A 19,965-nucleotide genomic window follows, 5' to 3' on the forward strand; every position below is an offset into this window, starting at 1 on the left:
CTCCAAATTCGCTAGCGCGATTCTCGAGCTGATCCCGGAATTTTGTTGTTCCGAGTAATTGTTGACTTCAACTCCATCAAGCGCCAGCAGCTTACTCGATCACTTCAAAAATTGATTCACCTAACAGCATGTAGAAGGTACAGGTCACATGCTTCACTGCTTCACCATTAAATAGCTGAGGGAATTTCTGGCAAAACGACGCTATAGGTGCCAAATTGCACTGACCAATTGATTTCCGTACCCTTAATCCAACAAGATGATGGAGGAGTTCGATACCGAGGAGGCCCGGCCTCGTGGTAGCTTAGAGTTTGTCGAAAGCTCTATCTTGGACACAATAGTACCAGCTGCAAGCAACCTGAATATCGAGGAGGTCTTGAGTGGTTCGGTGGAACGATTGGATGAGGGGAGCGATTCTCCACTTGCATCTATTCCACAACGGCAAGCTCTATTCTTTGGTTAGTAATCCCTATCTCTTGCAAAGTCATATATCTTACTCATTCATAGATCCTAGATGAAACGGTCAGCGTCTACGTTGTTCTTCAAACTTCATACTTCGACGAAAGAACGCTGCGATCATATCTAGGAAGGCTAGTGATAAATCTTGAAGCGCAAGTTATCAATTCCAGAGTGGATGGCAGCACTAGCCCACCTGGCCAGGAAATCATATACAATGGCTCTGTCCAGGACAGTGAGGATCCGTTGATTGTTGTCCAGGGACCAGACGAGACGGACCCCAATGCTGGTGAAGGACACATTTTGATCGTGTGGAAGATGCCAGCACACCTAGTCAGACCTAGACTGCGTCTACAAAATCCATCTATTGTTTTCTCGGCAACAGCAAATTTAAAGCCTGCTCAGCAGGTACAATGTTCCACTTTAAGAGAAGAATACCTACCTAGCCAGGTTCCGTCCGCTATTAATCTATTGGAAGTATGTCAAACCCAGGAGATCATTATTACTCCGTTGCTCACACAGTCTAGGCCTTTAGTGATGACCCAGCTATGGGTGGCATCAAACCCCGCTTGTCTGCACTGAGGGTATCTCGAGTTGCTCCAACATCTCAGATTACCAGAGACACGATACGCCCGCTCAAGAATATCTCGCGGCAGTCAATCAAAGTCGTACCAGCTATCAATGCCCGAGTAAGGTATGCTAGGCCGAACACCACGCCCAGCAACCCAACAGTAATAGCCTCAATCGATGTCGATATCACTCCGTTCGTCAACTGCGAAGTGACACTTGAAAAGGTCGACCTCAAAATCATGGGTGGAAATGTCGATGACCTGAACGCTGTTTCATGCATGACCTTACCCATAACGTCACTCCCGCAAGACGACATCACATTCCTCTACCGTCTTTCTCCAGACGATTTAGACGCAACCAACCGATCCCAAGTCCGCAGTCTCGAGATCTCCATCCAAGCAACTGCTAACCTCTCGTCTGTCTGCCAACCAAACATAAAAATGCAATGGAGCACCTCCCTAGATTTCACCCCCCCAGTAAATCCAGGTTTTGGAAACCCCACGCAACCGATCCAACGCCCTCATCGCCCAGCCCAACTCTCCATCGGCTCCACTTTGGAAGCAACAGCTTCCTCGCTCGCTGTAAGCAGGCCTGATGCCCTCCCATCAATAGACATTACTACTCGTCACCAGCGAAACTCTTCCATCCCGGACTTTGGCGTTACAATGACTTTCACTGGCCCTGGTATCGATAGCCCAGTCTACCCAGGTATCCCTTTCACCTGGTCAGTCTTCATAGTCAATAGGTCCGATCGCCCTCGCAAACTTGCACTCCTCGTCATTCCTAAGCGACGCCGCACAGAAACCCGCATCACGCGCCCTCCATCTACAGGCTACGGCGGCTCACGAAAAGACCCAAAAGTTGCTGATGCTGTTGTTGACGAGAACATCATCTACGCTATGCAAAAGAACTCTGCGGTGGAAGATACGGAGATCGTGTGTCTGAGCACAGATACGAGGGTGGGACTATTGGCTCCTTCGGCTTGCTATGATGTTGAGCTGAAGTTTATGGCTTTGAAGGTTGGCATTGTGGGCGTTGAGGCTGTGAGAGTCATTGATCTGGGGACGCAAGAGCATATTGATATCAAAGACTTGCCGAGTATTGTTGTGTCACCATTAAAAGAGGAGACATAGTGCACAAATTCGTCTTGCAATGGAACGAGCGTGATCTTTACGCAAAGTCCCATTGTGAGATATAACCTTTGTGAATATGATTCGTGCTTTGGTGTTGAACATGTTGACCTACTCAATATTCTTGTCCATCCGCCCGATATCCGCGATATCTGCGATGTTGAATCCTGAACGTCTTCACGCTCCAAGCATAGTCAGAGCGTGCTTTCCCATATCAAACTCTTCTATAGCATCATTAGCATTCTACCAAAATCAATTAGTACAATAAGTCATCGCCAAAGTCTTGTACGTGCAATGATATTCATTTACTAAATATCGACTTCATCTCCACTCCACGAAATCTACTATCATTCAGCTACGGACCGAGCAACAGTCATCCGCCACGAAGTAAATCCACCACATCCCCTTCTCATTCAATTAAATTCATATCGTATTTTCCACATCCAAAGCTCCTCCACTCCCTTTCCCCCAATTCTCCTGTACCGGTTCCTCACCTCCCAGGCTCGGAAAACCTTCTCCGTCCCATACACCCATGGGTCTAAGTATAAATTAAAAAAGCAAGTTGGGTATCAAAGCATAACAAAAAATTATATGTAGCAAGCCAAAACATGCCAGAAACGAAGCAAGCATTTTGCGCACCGAAATCCTGCCATATGCGCCTCAGTCCCTATATTTCGATCGAAAGAATAACATGTGTTGTGCTGAACAGCGCAGTCATAATAATGAGATGTCGGTAAGCCCTCGAATGCGCCGTGCTATTGTCGAATATCTCCTGGACCTACCAAAGACAAAAGAAATGCTCTCGTCATCGATCGAAATGCTAAATCGGTACGCCAGATCCTGACCCACTGGCCGGTCCCCAATATCCCTACAAAAAGAAAAGAATAGTGTCGTATATACGTTTGACTGGGAATCTTCTCTTGAGAAACACTTATACCGGTTCCTGATCTCCTTCCAGCACTCTCCTTGCTGCGTCCAACCGACGCCTGAACACCCTGCCATCGTAGCTCGCACGTCCCGATTCTTGTAGTCCAAGGACACATTTGCCGAGACTTGCCACGAGTCTCTCAACGAGAATCTGATCCTCCCTAGCTAGCATGTGGACAGGTGACGGCTGGAGTCGCTCGCCATTCATACCATCTGTTAATGTCATGGAGTCACTTAGAAGCGAAGGCTCGATTTCCTTTGAGGCTCGGAAATCTGGCGTGCTAGCTGTGTGTTGTTGGGTTTTCGGCTTGTTGACCAGGGGGAAGCTTCGCGTGGTGCCGTTTGACCCGAAAGATTCGAAGGAGCCGATCGACGGACGATGGACATTATTTCCATTTCTCTCAGTCTGGTCATGGCCGGTTGAACTGGGTCTTCTCGGACGATCTGGTGATGCTTGTCGGTCCACTGGCTGGTAATTTTTGACGTCTGAACCAAACGTGGAGCGCTTTGCGGTGAGAGGTGTGGCTGTATTTGAGCGAGGTGTTGATAATGTTCCCACTTGTTGAACTGCGAAAGTGTCACGCCGCTCATCTTCATCTCCATTTTCTGATCCATTGCCTTCCGTTGCTGTTTCAAAAGTAGCAACAGTAGACACGGAATCAGTACTCTCTGATCTGAAATGCCCCAACGAAGCTCTCGCAGGTGATTTTGTGCTCGATATTGACGGTCCTTGTACAGTCTCCACAGATCCCTCAGAGCTGAAGCTTCCAGTGCTGCCTCGTCGCTCCATTCTTTGTTGACTAATGGTTCCCATGGCGCTGTGCAAAAAGAAATGCTCGTAGTCAAACGCATCCTCCCGGTCCTCATGCGATATTGGAGTAGTCAGAGAATCGTGGTACAATGATGCATCGCTCTCGTACTCATCGGCTTCTTCATGATCGACCATGTCCTCACTATAGTCGTCTTCGTACTCATCCACAGGTTCGTCTTTCTGTGATTCTTCAGCAGGAACGGCTGCTTCGTCTTCTTCCGGAATTCCAGGCTCGTGGTTGTTTGCGTCTACCTCAACAGCATAGCTGTGCTCATTGACATCTTCGTAGACGCTGGTAACGTCCGATTCTGCATATTGAGGTGTGTCCGTCGTGAGCGCGTGCACAATCTCTTCCTGCTTTGCCTCGTCACCGTTCAGTGACCCTTTCCATGGAGAAGAAGCAATTCCCGCATCAGCACTGAGCGGTTCACCGTAGTTCTTAGAGGTGGCATACCACTGCTCAGCTGCTGTGAAGGGACTTGGCGTCCTGAGACTTTGCAAACTACGTCGTTTCATGGTGTCATCCCGAGCGCGATCCCTTAAGACAGAAAGCCTGCCTTTCAAGTCAGACATCTGATCTTTGAGGTCCCGCATTTGCATTGAAGATGCTGATCGAGTTAAGCCTCGGTGCTCCCCGTTAGGAGTCAGATAGCCGTCCACGCTGGATCTAGTGCTGGCTCTGTCTGCCTCAAAATCAGGAACATCGTTCTCGCCCAATGGCTCCAAGAGCGCATGTGGAGGCGAATTTCTGTTCAGGGAGCTTGAAAGTCCAGGGTGAGATGACACCCTGGCATCTTCCCGTGGTGTTTCTGGGGCTTTAACAAACGGTGGTGACCGTTTGCTTCCATCATTTCTTACATATCGAGCTGCTGCGCTAGCTGATCGAACTGGGAACGGAATTGGAAAGGGTGCCACTCGTTGAGGAGATAGTGCTGAGTTTTCGCTACCAACCCTTGCATGCCTTGGACTCGCAGCCGGTGATTCTCTAGGGGTATGCAATTGTCTTATTTTCGAAGGTGGTACACCAAGCGCCGTTACCATTGTCTCGTCGTGGGGAGATGGCGTTGATCGTGATAAAGGGCTGCTACTGTGAATTGATGATAAGGACCCAGAAGGGATCGTATACAAAGAGCTTCGCGCACGAGTGAGGTTACCTTCCATGTTCTGAAATCGTGTCAGTTTGTCCCAAAACAACAGTAAAATCGCAACTCACATTTAATCTCTTCTTTGCGTTCAGCAAGATTTGTTCTGCCCTCCTGCTCAAAGCCGCGCTTGAATTTCGGTCATCATCTTGTCCAACACTGTGATTTGTAGTAGCTAATCGCTGCGTCTCCGAGGCAATTACTTGCTCGCTATAGGAGTCTGCAACACTCTCTTCATCGTCCCCTTGAAATACGCTATCATCTACACTAACACCATCATCAAAATCTTTGAAGAGCTCTGCCGCTTGTCCCTCCGAGGTGACCGTGCTCGTTGATTCGACAGATATTTTCCTCTGGTGAGTCCCTGTCTTTGCCCGTTTCATTACCGCCGCATAACCTATCGTCGGACTCGACCCTAAAGGCGTATTACTTCCTGACGCTTGTTGCAGTTGCTGTTTTTTGAGCAATCTACGCTCCGCTGGGCCGGGCAACTTACTCCGGCCCGGTGTACTCTCTGCCTCAGTGACCTCGCCGATGTCACTCAACATTGTGCCATTGCCATATATTATCGGAGTCGTTGGGGTCATGAGACCCATATGGGCATGCGGAGGGCCAATTGAGAAATGCATGTCGGTTTGCCCATTCTCGTCCCAATCCCCGCCCGCAGCTTCTGATCGATATTTGCGTCGAGGAGGTGAGGGGGTGGAATCGTATTCTCCATAGGGAAGAATCATATCAGGGTTCGTGAGGGTGGGCGAAGCCGGGAGGGGAATTGCTGAGTATGCCATGGTCGTTGTCGTGCTGCCGCCCGTTTGCAGATGCATCTTCCCGCGAGCACTGGGTAGAGAGTGGCCCTCAAATATGGGCGTGGAAGAGAGCAGGCGGTTGTGCAACTGGTGGATGCAACTGACCGTACGCCGTCGTCACTAGACCAGAAAGTGTAACGGTGGTGTTGAGGCCCAGAATAGTCCGGCACATGTGGTGGCCGAGGACGAGCTTGGGTGATGTTGACTTCGAGGTCCCAATCGCGTCGATCTTATGTACGGATGTATGTATGCGAGATACGAGATTGATACTGTAGACGCAAGCAATGGAAGACGACGGCGACATCCAGATCAAGGAGATTCTGGACAATAATAGGAGATATGTGCGGGCTCGTTGGAGAACAGTCTGAACAGAACATAATCACCCTCGCGCTGCCAACAGAGTACTGCGTAGAGTCGGCCTACATTTAGTTAGGAAAAGTCAAATCTGACTACTGTACTACTGTACTTACTGTACAGGGCTGCGCTGCCAGCACTTGCAGGTTTTGGCTTCGGCTTGCTTTGAGATGTCCTGGCCTGGCCTGGCCTGGCCTGGCCGGGCAGGGCAGGGCAGGGCAGGGCAGGGGAGGGGAGGGGAGGGGAGGGCAAAAGGCAAGACAACCTTGGGCAGCAGGGCGCTAGCCTGGTGGGCAGGTAAATTTACTGTAGGTACCTGGACCGAGCACTGGCGGGCTTGATTTAGGGGGCTTCGGGGGCGACGGGGGGCTTCGAAGGGGGCAGGGGGGCCATCTAGGTCCCTTACAGAAGCCCCAGAGTCCGGTTTCTCACAGGCTCGGCGCCTCTGAGACCTGAAGGTGCGGCCGGTTCAAGCTAGACTCACCCAAGTGACAAGTCACCTCCGCTCAACGGTGCTGGCTACCTACCTACAGTAAGGTACTTTCGTACTTCCGTAGGTAGGATGAGACAGGGGACCCTATCACGTCGCTTACCACCAAATTTCCGGGATGGACACTCGCCCTCGCCCTCGCCTTCCCAGCTTCCATAAGAATGCTTCACTGTCACTGGTCAGCCGGATCAGCCGCTGCCCCTGAGATGCTCGCCATCTCTACCAATGGTCCAATGCCCGTCCTCAAGCAGCCCAGTTCGATAAAGGCATAAGGGCAGATCACAATCACATCGGTAGGAGGCATGAACTTTTGGAAGCCTACTCGTACAGTATGCCTATCTAGCTGATAACAGTATTTTTCGCGGCAGCCGAACTGAGAACTGAGGATCAGGATTCAGATTCGGGCTCAGGCTCAGGGCCATGCACTTCCCCGTCGTCGGCCAGGGATCCGGAAGATTAAAAGTTCTGTGCTCTCTCCTTGAACCCGGAAGTCATGGATCTCCAGGACCACATGGTTGTCAATGCCTTCACCACGAAAAATTAGCGATGGGGGCACAGACTAAGACAAGATCTACATGTCTGATGAGGATGTCTTTTGTCTTTTCTGAGGAGTGTCGCTTCGTCATTCGCAGATTCGCAATAATCTCACTGTTGCATCTGTCACTTCCACCTTGTTACACACCGGCATCTTCACGTTTCCAAACACGAGAATGGCCTTGTCGGACGGCGTGGTGCAATATGAATGTGAAAGATAGCTTCATCTCACAAGCCCATCAGGATACCGAACATATGAGTGGAACATACCTATCAGTGGGCCAATCACCTTTCGCCTTATCCACTATCCACCAGAAACATCGTCGGCTTCACTTCACTCCCCAAATCCGATCTACGCTAGTAGAGCCATGGTCCGATCCGCAGAATACTGGTTAAGCTCATGATGTTCCACATCTCTCCGAGACATTCATCGGATGAGACAATGTAAAAAAATAATGTCTCAATTACGAGCGGACCGTTAATCATCCAAATGTACAACTCTTTCAGATCTTTCGTTCGAATTTTGATGGCAATGTTATTATTACTTGCAGGTCACTCTCACATCAATGTCTTTAACGTTTGGCATGTTTCCTCGTCACCTTGAAGACCTGAAGCACCTCATAGAAAAGACACTCGCTCCTCAGAGTTATACTTCTCCAAGTAAAGATAGGAAGTGCCATTAAATATGACTTTCGCCCATGCCGGAAGTCTTGGGCACGACGGGGGGTGTTTTGTAGAGAGGTATCGATTGTTGATCAGGTTGAACATGAGATTTCAATCAGAATTGAATATGCCTATATATATGCCAACACAACTTCTCGCGTATGAGTAAGCAAGAATCCCATTTCCAATAGGCAATTTGTCACAACATTTCTCTCCAGCCTAAGATGGTCTTAAGTATCCTCCTGTATTGGGATAACAGCAGTCTTAATAAAAAATTTGTCGCTGTCTTGTATTGCTCTGAGACACAAAAAACCTACCCCTGAGATTCGCTTATCGCCAAAGAACTCCGAACTCCGGGAACAAATTCGGCGTTGCTCTAGAATATAAGCTAAGGTACGATGTGTGAGGTGGATAGGGTTTGATATCTTTTAGAAATTGTCGCAACTTGGAAATGAATTTCTGACGAAGCTCGGGAAACGTGTCGAGCATGGGATTGGACCCGGATATGTCTGGCAACCGGAGACTCCACGGACTGCATGACTGCATTCCTATGATTGAACTATCTTTACCGAATAGTTTCCACATTCGACTCGCCGGTGCGCCAATGTCGGCTTGCTCGACATGTTTTACTGACTCACGCCTCGGCATAGCTTCAGGCACCAGGAGTTGAACTCGCAATTGAAAATTGAGAGTTAAACTCCGCGGAACGGGTCTCGATGGCTTAGGTATAAATATACAGGGCGATGAGAAGATGACGTTTTGTTTCGTTGTTGAAGTAAATCCTAGGCATCCACTTTTGCTTTTGACCAAACCGATTTTCGTCAGCCGATTCGTCCTTCATTCCTTTCTCAGCACTCATATAGAGACCCTGCAGTGACTTTCGCCGGTGTAGTTTCTACCCACTGACTACATCTACTTAACTCACCATATCAATTTTTCAAACCACAAACTCCTTCTTCACGACTTCGAGCGAGTTGTTCCCCTCCTCCTTAACCATCTGAGCCCGAAATGGCGAACGATCAGTTCGTCCTGTCACCTGCGACAGTCGACGATGTGCCAGGAATGGCAGACGTCTACATGACAGCTTTCGCCTCAGATGCATTCTCATCATTCGCATTCCCAAGGGAAAAGATCGGTAAAGAGGAGACGAAGAGGTGGTTGACGATGCGCTTTACAAAATTGATTGTAGAGAGACGAGAGGTCAGGACTTCTCTTTGACTTTGATATATATATATATATATATATATATTTGCATTGTAATCCTTCGAATCATCAAAGGAGTTCATAATTCTATACTTTATGGGGAGGATGTCTGGATCGCACTACTGGACACAGAAGTCCAACCAAGAAAAGCGGCAATGTAGACCTCGTTTGCATAAATCCCTTGCGAAATTACCATTAACACTCTACAACAGATGCACACCTTTAAAATCCTCGATACCTCCACCAACAAGATATGTGCATTTCTGCGCTGGAGCTTTCCACACACCCTCACCGAGGAAGAGAAAACCACCCGCTCCATCGAGGAAAAGAAGCGGATGCAAGAAAAGGAGAAGACTGGTATTGACCCAATGTGGCCACTCGGTGCTAACCTAGAAGCTTGTGAAGCTTTCTTCGGTGGATTGAATGAGAAAAAGGGACTGTACGTGAATGATACGGATATGTATGGTATGTAGCATCCATTACCTCAATCTCGAATCTCCTGGAAGAGAGGGAGAGACAACTCTGACCTACTGACACCACCAAGTTGCCCACCTCCTAGCCACAGACCCCTCCTACCAACGCAAAGGTCTGGCTTCGAGACTTCTGAACCACGTTCTGGCCATCGCAGACCAGGAGAAGCGGAAGTGCTACATCGAAGCCACGAGAGCAGGTTACCCCGTATACTTCAAGTTGGGTTTCCGAGAAGTTGATGTATTAGAGGTAGATATGATCCCATGCGGAGGTGATTTTGCAGCGTATAATACGTTAATGATTAGAGAGCCACAGCCTGTTTCTTAGATTAAGAAATTATAGAGAGTGTCGACTAGGCTTGGAGAGTGAAGGGAGACACAAGGCTTTTCAGAGCTAGACGTCAATGATAAACAAAGATTCAATGCACAAATTCATTGTTTGTTTTGGCTCTGTGAGCAGTATTCCTTAAATGTGCGCCACGACTGGCCTCAGCCTAGTCAGAATGCGAATCAGCCCATGTCTAATGCCGTTCCTAGTCCGACTCCCATTGCTCATGACGCCTGTCCCAATGTCCATACCATATCTGTGCCCAAACACCACTCCCATACCCAGCGACCCCAGCCATAGGCAAGCACCCTATTAATAGCAAATTCTCTCATGAGCTGGTCTCCACGGCACACCCAAAAGATCAAAGATGTCTCGCTCATTGGCCCCCCCAATGAGCGTTCCCTCGCTCAACTTCTCGCGGCCAAATGTACGTAAAACATCCTTATACAAGCCCTTCTGGTTCAATCGCATGTTCTTCTTACTAGCCAGCAAGCGAATACTGCGATTGAATATATCATCACCCGTGAAATACAGAAGCGCAGCACCGAACTCTGTCTCCGGAACGACCAGGAAGTCAATGCGTCGCCAGATCGGATTACCAGGGAGAACGCAGGCGCCGTGCCATTTGGAGCCGGTGGATGCTGGGACTGAGAGGGCAGCGACTAGGAAGCCATCATGTGTGAGGCGAGCAACTAATGTTTCGAGGAAGTGGAGCAGATCCCAGCTGGATTTGGTATTGCGCTTTGTGATGATGAAGTCAATGTCTCCTGACGTGTCGGCACCGCGTCTGTAGCTCCCTCCTATGATAGCTTCGACATTGCCGTCGATTTCCAGAGCGACCTTCTTAACAATTTGTCCAAGTGCAGTGACTTCATCTCGGGGGATTCTTGTATTGAAATCATCGTAGTGATCAATGCCGATACGTTGATTTTTTTGCAAGTCCGGGAGAGCGCGCAGGTCTTCCAAGGACTTGTGGCCTGCTTGGACCCACTTGTGTGCTTGAGTGAGACCAACTCCGTAGATTCTGAGGAATAACTGTAGAGTCTTATCAGTGGGATCAGCAAGAGCATTGTCTAGTCTCCGCAGATGCCCTGTAGTGCAGATTTCCTCTATCTTCTTGGAAATTCTGGCCCCGAGGTTTGGAAGACGAATGGCATCTTCAAAGCAGTCAATCTTGACGTTTAGCTTCTTCAGAGTTCCAATGGCTTTTTGATAAGCTTGTGGCTTCCATGGAACACCAATTCGAGCGTAGTATTCGCCCATTTGCTGTAGAATGTCGATAGTATGCCGGTTCGGATTGTCCTGGTTCATCTTTCCAGTACCACCGTACATGCATGTGAAAGTGCTAAGTTTGTCCTCTGGATACTTCTTATATTTCGTCTTGTTCTTCTGTCGCTTTCTCCACTCTCGCTCATCTTCTGAGCCACAAGATTCTTCGGGATCGTCTCGGGATGATGGGCGATCGCTATCTTCATCGTCCTCTCCAAGATCATCATCGTCGTCAATAGGCAAATCCTTCACCTTCCGAATCAGATCAATATACTCATCAAGTACATCACCTCGCTTGCCCATGTTGGTATCAGTAGCTGGAAGCTCGGTTTCTCGACGGTAATCTTGCAGGAGTGAGACTCGTGAGGAAACATCGTTAGGAGGCTTAGCAATGCCTTGCGTGGAGGGTTGACTCTGAGAAGGAGTGCTTTCAAGAACATTCTTTCCTTTTCTAGGCTTCGCATCTTTCAATTGGAGAGATTGTTCTGAGCTTTGCGAGCTTAATGGTGACATCGAGCTGCTTTCTAACATTCCCAGACGTCCTTTGACGATGTACTGTCTCTGATCTGGATCAAGAATGCGCTTGAACGAAGCACAGTCAATAATCCATTGCTCAGTGACCAATATGACCCCTCTGGGTAGTTCGTTACACTTGGTTTTCCGAGCAAACCAATCCATGACCTGTTGGTAACTGTACTTCTTATCAACGACGACATGAGTGATATCTGCTGTCCACTGATTTATAGTCAGCAAGATTTCGAAGTAAATAGAATTCCGGGAATATAGCTAGATTTGCTTAGTATTGAACATAGTATTAGGCGTAGATCTCAAGTCTTCGCTCCGTTTGGTACTTACCAGAGTGGCCACTTGAGCAACTTCTATAGAAGAGAGCCTATTCTGAGAACAAGGGCTGTAAAACTTACAAATTTGCTCCATGTAGCCCCATACTCTCTGGCCTTGTCGATGCGCGCCTTACGAACGCCATCAATATCGTCATCTGGGATCCAGTAGATAGTCTTCCCATCGAAGACACGATCAGCTTTCCCAACCATCGTGACAGCACCCTTCATTGCAGCGGCCTTCGAGGCTTTCTTCTTAGTAGTGCCCTTAGCAAGGCTCTCTCCAGGTCTCTTTCCAAGCATGGCTGCGATACCTTTGCTATTGTTCATAACAACAGAGCCGATGTTCGGAGTCGAGGCACTGCGTTCTGGAACAGGCTTCAAAGTTGAAGAATCATTAGGTGGGAGACTTCCAGATAGCCGGCTATCTATATCCTGAAACGAGACGTCATGTCGAAGAAGAGAGGACTTGCGTCGAAGGGGTGCAGCTGGTGTTTCCTTTACTACGCGATCACTCGCAACTGGCGCCGATGTTGTCCGTTGAATTGTGGGTGCCTTCCTGGATGGCGATGGCTGACTCCGTCTTTGAGAAGAGCGTGAGGCTGAAGATACTGGGAATAAAACTCCTGGTGTACGTTCACTCCTTTGTCTCCAAAATTCTCGGGCGTCGTTTGCATCTACTTCATCATCGGAGCTGTCGTTCAACGCGTAGAGCTGCTTGAAGTACTCTTCTTTCTCCTGTGCACAGCAAGTAAGCCGAGACGAGGACCCTAGGACAGCCATCGAATTCACTTACCATTATGTGTCTTACCGTTAGCAGGCAGCACGGAAAATCGAAATCCTTCCCAGTGAAGCGACTAGGAGGTCCGCAACAAAGACGATTTGATAGATGACGTTGATTGGCCGTTGTGCAGGCAACCACTGAAGCGAGAGTCACGAGGCGAGCTTATTTCGACCGACCTCAACCATCCTTCTTGATGTTTTCAGGGGTTCAACAGTCTTCAAGCTGATTCCAGTTTGTACACTTCACCTGTCGTATTTCAAATAATATCGGGACGCATTCTAATAGTCGTACCATTGTTGCTTCTCTCTGACAAATTAAAAGCTGGAGCACTTGGTCCTATCCTGCCACTGATTGTACTAGATCTTATCCGATGAGCAAAGGAGCCAACGATGGCTTTCGATCAAGAGGAATCTGCTTTATCTGTCTTCCAGGGAGAAAGACAGGGAGCATATAGACTTAAGCATACAGAGCAAGTCACGGCAGTCCCTAAAGCAGGAGAATATTCTAAACCACCAACATAACGTATTGACAGAAGCTCAAAAGTCTCGGATTAATGAGCGTCATCAACATCATGAATGGGACTATGGCCCAAGTAATAATAAAAGCCGCTTCTTATCACCCCACGTATTTTTTAAGCCTAACCCATCGGAATAGTAAGTCATGACCCTCCATTCCAAAAAGTTTCCACGTTGTAACGAGGGGGGCGAACCTTTCTCAAACAGTAGACGTCCACTTAACCCTGCTTATGTCTGTGGTATTCCCCTTCAAGCCCTTCTTGTAGGATGCCAGCATTCCATCCAAACCCAGCCCGCTAACTTTGCGAACCGTCGCAAAGACTGGTTTGGGTAACCTCAAAGTAGGGATCCGCGGTGCTTGAGCCTGAGGTACCGGAGAAAATCGGCTAGGGGATCTCCGCTACACGAATCTTAGTCATAGCAGTCACAACTATTGCGTGTTTGGCTCACATACCTTGCGGCTAAAGATGTTCCACTTGTTGTACCCGAGTTCGGGCCAATCATCGTCAACTCCATCCATGTTTATGTAGCGACGAGATCCATTTATATCATCGCCATTGGATCTGGTCTTCTCTTGTTTCGAAGACAAACTATCTCCGGCAAAGCTTGGACGAGTGGAAGTACCACTTTTATCGTAGAACCGAGCTTTCGTGTTCTTTGCTCGTGCAACATTGCGTCTTTTTCTGAAGCACATATAGCATTTGAGAAGCACTAACAGTAGAATGGATGTCAGGAATATTCCAAGGAGCGAATAGAAAATGATCGTCGCTTGGTGTGTCGATTCACATTGGTGCTGTGATGTCGCGGTCGTGGCGTTGCACTTTTTAGGGATAAGAACATCGGCAAATGTTACCCCAGGAGCATGAGCGGGTTTGTTGTAGGTGTTGTCGTTTTTCCTTAGATCTGGTTGGACTTGCTGAATGTCTTTTTCGGAGGGAACGGAACGAATTGGTGTCAACGTTGTCGTTTTGCCTGGGCTGTCATTGATTCTCCAATACGCTGGGATATAGTGCTTGTCCTGTACCTGGGAGATAGTTCCAACCGAACCTCTCGCAACAGATGACTGCTTTTCGGGTACCTTCTTCCACTTCTTGCAAATACTTCGGTAGTTAGTACAGATGTACACTCCACAATTGCATATTAATCTTCTGGGCACAAGCTCGGCACGATGTGCTTCCATCTGCTTGCTACTAGAAGAAAGCGACACTGTTGACCGTCGTCTTTGAAGCTTCTCGTTGGATGTGAATTCAGAGTGGTCCAGCAGCGCTTTCCTGTCTCCGAGCTGTCGAATATCTCTGGTGCCAGGCGTTCTCGCGACTGGGCTGTTCAGGTTCGATCTGTTGGGCAACTTGGGCCACCGGCTCCAAAATGTACATATCAGCCTGGATCGATATTGTAGATCTATGGTCCACAAACGTACCTGGGTTTTCCTGGGGTGTTTCCAGCATGATGTGACTCAACAGCTCTGTTGCCTGAGCTTTGAGTATCTGCAGGAGGCTTCGGTCTCTCTATGCCAGAGTTCATGCTGGTGTGTGGACTTTTGTCTGCAGTCTGTTGGACAGGCTTGGAATGACGTGATCCACCTGATTTATCCTTCGAAGTATAAGAGTTGTACTTGTTAGGGGGTCCCCTGTGTCCAGCCCACTTCAGAGGATCTCGCTTGCCATACTTGCCTTCGCACGTTGAGCCGTCTTTTGTATTAGCACGCCCACCAACATAATGGATCTGGTCTTTGCCACAAATTTGGGACCTAATCGTATGGCTTTTGTCGTCCGAGGACGATGTGGCACATGTCTTGTGGACTCTTTCTCCAATGACACCCTCAGCTTCGATGACTGTGGTCCATTGGCGGCGATGAAGACGATCAACGAATAATCTTCCTATACCACTCGAGGAATGTTCCTGTTTCAGGACTACCCCATTACTCTGCCGATCAGTCATTGAGCTTGGCATGGGAACCAGGGTAGATGGAGTCGGAATCATCTTGTAAGGAGACGACGGAGAGGCATGATAAACAACGACAAGCCCAAGTAGCGTTAAAGCCAGAACAGTTTTCCCCAGTGAGAGACCAGATTCTCGCACGTTGTGCCTCTGAGGCATTTTGAAATCGGTATCCGCTGTAAATACACTGTCGGAGACACCTATTGGAAATCCAGGAGAGGTACGCACGTTGCTGTTAAGACTGATGTGGTGCTCTTCAAGAAGGTCACGATTTGAAGGAGCTTGATGAGGAGAAGAATAGGCCTGATTACTGTCTAGTGATGTATTCAAATCATAGATAATTGAGGTTTAGGCTGAAGGATTCACGTCTGGTGAATGTATGGATGTTGTCTAAGAGGAAAATAGAAATCTGACGTGGAAAAAGAAGGACTTCTACGATTACTTTCCGATAATATGACTTTGGGAAGGTGCTAGCCATGGTAGCTCCATAGTATAGGAGAAGAATGCTGCAAGGACACAAGGAAGGAGCGATCAGGGGGCGAAGCAATGAAGTGACCCCGGTGCCTAGGTTCTGTCTTCCTAGGAATCTGTCAACGCTTTGGCGCCGACATTGAGACACCTATTAATGCATCGATAAACTTCCTATGGAACATGAGGCGGTCCTCCGCCATGCCCTCCTTGAAGCGTGGTCATGCTCCCAAATCCACTTCCTATGCTTGACCACTCTCCAACGGTTAAGGTGTTCACCTGATCGAAACCTGGCTGTGATACATAAACTGGTGGACTGTGGCTATTCCTGGAGATCTCTCCGATGTGTTGCTTTCTCTGATGCAGAGCAGCTATGAGTGGCTCGGCCTGAAGCTCAAAACTAGACAGTAGCGCTTTCGAATCCTCCCAGCGATGACCGAAGGTCCTGAGAGTCTCTTTGATGTGTGTCACACAGTTGATACTTCTATCAATACTGTCAATTCCAGCATTGTTCGGTAGTGGGGGAGGTGGTGGAGCGCCTGCTAGTACCGGTGCGAATGGCAGAACGCCATTCAGAAGCTGATCTTGGTTCTCAAGGAGAACTGATACGAACTGGCCACCCACGAAATAAACCCGCAGAGCATCGTGGTATGTATAGAATGCCGTATTTATGGGATCCCTGCTGATGGGGAATATCTTTTGCATGTATGCAATGCTATACTCGAAGATCAAGGTCTTGCCGTAATTAATCACTGTCTGCACCCGACAAGATGGAGCAAGGCAGTAAACGTAGCTGTATAGTAGTTCCAAGTCAAAGAACTCTTTAAATGCAAGTGGTAAGCTGTCAGGGAACGATTCCGACCACTCTCGCATCTCTTGACACATTTGCCAAATGTAAGTGGAGGAATTCTGAAGCGGGTCGCGGCTGGATTGAAAGAGCTCCTGGTACCAGGACGATTGCAACTGACGAAGTTGGAACAAGATGAAAGCTGTTTCAAGAGAGTGAGGTCCGTTCGTAGGTGACTTCGCTGAGGCAGGCATTGAGGATGTGACCAAGGGCAACATCACTGCCGTAGAGTCATCCGTGAAAGAGAAAGATCGGGCATGAACCATGCTGATGGACCTGTATCCAATTAGCATCATCCATCGTGTCGGAAATTCAATCATACCTATCCAGTGAATAAACGCAGTAGAAAATTTTACGTCGCAGTTCAAGGGTTTTCTTCTCTGTTTGTTGCTCCTTAGGAGGATCCTGGTGGAAGCCTAAATCCACAATTGCCCGGCACGCAAATCCGATCAGCTGCCAACTATCGAAATGGGCTGGATCAAGCATGGAATACTGCACGAGCAAGACTAAGGCTTGTATCTGAGAGACGTAGCCGGGCATGAGGACTCGATCAGCGTATCGCAAGGCTCGACCAACCCACAGCACACCATCAGCATACAGAGCATCGTGATGACTACGAGACTGGCCTGTAGCTCCGATAGCAAATACCATATACAAGAGCCAGTGTTCGAAATCGGTGACTTGGCGGCCATTCTCCTGATAGACGGCATCAAGAGCATTGAACAAGGCAGTTTCGGAGAACACAGGAAAGAGTGCGAAGACATTATCCAGATAGTACTGGACCAGCGCTATGGCTGCTGGCCTCGAAGGCAGATTGAATGGTTGAGAGCTCGGCACTTGATCATTGTTTGCGGCAGCAAGGATCAGACGTGCGAAAGTCATGTTCGTTGTTGACGCTTCGAAATCCCGAGTGGTGGCGTTGACCGAGCTTGGGTTGTTAGCGAACTCTTCAATCAACAGTTAAGCAAAAGCACTTTGGACTTACAGAAAGCCAAAATCAGACACAAGTTCATCAACGTCCGCCGCCTCCCTCCTCCGAGCCGCCTTTCCATGTATAGCTGCTCGGATAGTTGCAAGCGAATCCTTTCGATCTGGAACCTCTCCAGGATCCTCACCATCATGCATCGCTACTGATGCTTTTCGATTTCGCGCATAGGCGATTCTTCTTTCTAGTTTCTCGACGCGCGACTCCAGTGATGCCACATAGCTGATTTTTCGTTAGTTGTGCGTTCTAAAGTCCTACGGCCGGCACTCTGGTGTACCTTCTCTCTTTTCCTTTCGCAAACTGATCATTTGCACTTGAGCATTCTCCTGTTCTTCCTGACTTTTCACATGCAGTACAAGCCGGTAGTTTTCCGTCACACTTTGAGCTGTTGTCAGTACAGTATGCGCCGTTACTGGGAATTGTGGGAGAATTGCCTTGATCTTTGCCGCACGGCCTGCCATAGTTAGATCTGATTTGCGACTTCAAGTTGTATCTTAAGCACCTACATCTTGAACAAGCCGAGACTGGCCTGGAGACTCTCAGCAGCGGTGTATCCGCAGCACTGACTCCAGAACGATGCATTGTTATAACTAGTACAAGTCCTTGGATCAAGTGGTCTGTCTAGGCAAAGTTTCTAAGCTCACAGCATTCATCTTCTCTTCTTTGGCAGTACTATAGTCTCGAATCAGTCAGGGTGCCATGTAACAATGTCGGACACCGTGAAACGTTCGACCATGTGCAGATATACTCAGAGCCCTCGTGTGATTACGTTGTGCGAGCTGCTAGAACGAGTGAGCCATGCACCATCCATACGGCACTAGCTCTAGCAGTTCACAATTATCCTCCTTGCAAGAAGGGACAAACGTTTGAGTATGCTACCTAGGTAGGAGATCTTGTCTGAGGTCCAGAAAAGCGTGACTTTAGCACTCACCAAAAAGATAGGCGGGCCTGTGAAACGTCAGCGGTCCTGCTACTCACAGTCAGGTAGCGCATTGTTTTCTTACAATTGGCAGGCTTACTCCTCAAATTCGTGAAGGGCAAAGTGCTTCCTGTTTTTTATTGTGAGGTTCACCAGTGCTAGGAATATGGTCAAGTAAGGCTGCTGGATTGAATGCTGCCTCGAGTATCCGGTTGTCGCCCGAAGATTGATCTGGGAGCGGAGCCCCAGCCTGACTAAGGTGCCTTAGCTCTGTAGCGGGGTCAAGGTCCTCGTACGGGGTAGTGGGGTATGAAGAGATTGCTACTCGTACTGTAGAGTACGAGTAATGGCGCGGGTGTTGCAGGATGCTCAGTGCTCAGGCTCTTTGTTTTGTGGACGGACGTGAGTACGGAGGTAGATTGATGTGCTGGACTGTCGAGGTGGGGGCTCTTTGATGTAATGTGCACCTCATTCAGCATAAGGAAAAGGAAAAGGAAAAGGAAAAGGAAAAGGAAAGGGCATCGGCATCACAACGGATCACAGGCTGAGTTGGAGCGTAGGCAAGGCAAGGTAGGTAAATTACTAGGTAGGTAGGTGTGAAGATGCGCTTAATCGACGAACCAACGGGCAGAGCAGAGCAGAGCAGAGCAGAGCAGTACTTGCCGTACTGTAAGGTCGGCTCATCGGGTACCAAGGCAGCAAGGTACCTTCGTACCTTTTGTACTACTAGACGGACTCGACGGAGTAATTTACTTCGTAGGCTTTGGGGCGAGCGGGAGAAGAAGCAGCCGCCCGCCCAGGACTTGTGCCAAGTGGCGCTGTTTGGGGGTACCCCAGGGTCTGTGATCACTGATCACCCTGGGCACTGATAAGCACTCGACCGGTGACTGGGACGAGAGGAACTAGGTACCTACAGTAAGGTAGAGTACCGGACCTGGACCCCGACCTGGACTCGCTGGACTGCTACTGTACAGTACTAGTACTGAGCTGAGCACTCTCGCTCAAGACTTAAGACTCGTCAATCCAACAGGGCACAAGGGTGGCTTCTTCGGCCCTTGTGGTCGGGATCATTCCTTGAAGAGTTTAGGGATCCTTGAGGGATCTTTCTCGTTCCGTTGTCCCTGCCCTCCTGCCCTGCTCTGCTCTGCGTCCCCAACGCCCTGTTCGTTTCAGATCCTGATGTGGGCATATTATTTGTACTGTAGTGAACAGTTATGTACTTCCGTACTGTACTAATTCATCTCATCTCATCTCATCTCAGCGCCGGAGTTCTATTCAGTAAGGTACCTCAATAGTTCAAGAAGCGCCTTGGAAGATACACTGCACCCTGACAATATCCAGCCCTGGATCGAGTCGGTAGGGGTTAAGTCTGTCTTCAGTATGCATCTATAGGTAGGTTCTCATACAGTAGATGCCACTTCCATTGTTGCTGAGTGTTCTCCATGATTGGTCTTCACAGACCTAATTTTAGAGTACCGTTTGGGAACTTCCACGGCTTGGCTTGGCTGCACGTCCTC

General features: G+C 48.7%; 6 protein-coding genes across 7 annotated transcripts; 2 read left to right on the forward strand and 4 right to left on the reverse strand.

Moving 5' to 3' along the window:
- The first annotated feature begins 87 nt into the window (after nt 1-87).
- ONS95_004913 (uncharacterized protein) lies at nt 88-2,426 on the forward strand. 2 transcript variants are annotated; one of them, XM_058498293.1, is made up of 3 exons: nt 88-455; nt 505-930; nt 981-2,426. In XM_058498293.1, the coding sequence occupies exons 1-3, from the start codon at nt 399-401 to the stop codon at nt 2,154-2,156; spliced, it is 1,659 nt and encodes a 552-aa protein (XP_058351807.1). In that variant the 5' UTR covers nt 88-398; the 3' UTR covers nt 2,157-2,426. The 2 variants fall into 2 exon arrangements, with proteins under 2 accessions (XP_058351807.1, XP_058351806.1); XM_058498292.1 differs by having other exon boundaries at nt 512-930; nt 981-2,416.
- On the reverse strand, nt 2,427-6,408 carry ONS95_004914 (uncharacterized protein). Its single transcript, XM_058498294.1, has 3 exons — nt 6,310-6,408; nt 5,105-6,258; nt 2,427-5,055 (listed from the first exon to the last, which is right to left on the reverse strand). Exons 2-3 carry the CDS (start codon nt 5,855-5,857, stop codon nt 3,085-3,087), a joined length of 2,724 nt encoding a protein of 907 aa, XP_058351808.1. The 5' UTR covers nt 5,858-6,258; nt 6,310-6,408; the 3' UTR covers nt 2,427-3,084.
- Nucleotides 6,409-8,304: 1,896 nt separating this feature from the next.
- On the forward strand, nt 8,305-9,881 carry ONS95_004915 (uncharacterized protein; the record flags this gene model as incomplete). The annotated part of the gene is made up of 3 exons (XM_058498295.1): nt 8,305-9,080; nt 9,296-9,548; nt 9,628-9,881. Exons 1-3 carry the CDS (start codon nt 8,889-8,891, stop codon nt 9,879-9,881), a joined length of 699 nt encoding a protein of 232 aa, XP_058351809.1. The 5' UTR covers nt 8,305-8,888.
- A 312-nt stretch (nt 9,882-10,193) lies between these two features.
- Nucleotides 10,194-12,772, reverse strand: ONS95_004916 (uncharacterized protein; the record flags this gene model as incomplete). The annotated part of the gene is made up of 2 exons (XM_058498296.1): nt 10,194-11,885; nt 12,074-12,772. The coding sequence occupies 2 exons, from the start codon at nt 12,770-12,772 to the stop codon at nt 10,194-10,196; spliced, it is 2,391 nt and encodes a 796-aa protein (XP_058351810.1).
- A 715-nt stretch (nt 12,773-13,487) lies between these two features.
- ONS95_004917 (uncharacterized protein) lies at nt 13,488-15,388 on the reverse strand (the record flags this gene model as incomplete). The annotated part of the gene is made up of 3 exons (XM_058498297.1): nt 13,488-13,688; nt 13,743-14,649; nt 14,709-15,388. 3 exons carry the CDS (start codon nt 15,386-15,388, stop codon nt 13,488-13,490), a joined length of 1,788 nt encoding a protein of 595 aa, XP_058351811.1.
- Nucleotides 14,979-18,964, reverse strand: ONS95_004918 (uncharacterized protein). Its single transcript, XM_058498298.1, has 8 exons — nt 18,534-18,964; nt 18,461-18,477; nt 18,036-18,308; nt 17,964-17,983; nt 17,807-17,907; nt 17,530-17,751; nt 16,867-17,472; nt 14,979-16,820 (listed from the first exon to the last, which is right to left on the reverse strand). The coding sequence occupies exons 3-8, from the start codon at nt 18,109-18,111 to the stop codon at nt 15,872-15,874; spliced, it is 1,974 nt and encodes a 657-aa protein (XP_058351812.1). The 5' UTR covers nt 18,112-18,308; nt 18,461-18,477; nt 18,534-18,964; the 3' UTR covers nt 14,979-15,871.
- Nucleotides 18,965-19,965: the final 1,001 nt, after the last annotated feature.

Source organism: Cadophora gregata, assembly GCF_030347475.1.
Source record: "Cadophora gregata isolate MNR1 chromosome Unknown scaffold_15, whole genome shotgun sequence".
In the NCBI taxonomy this organism is placed as follows: domain Eukaryota; kingdom Fungi; phylum Ascomycota; class Leotiomycetes; order Helotiales; family Ploettnerulaceae; genus Cadophora; species Cadophora gregata.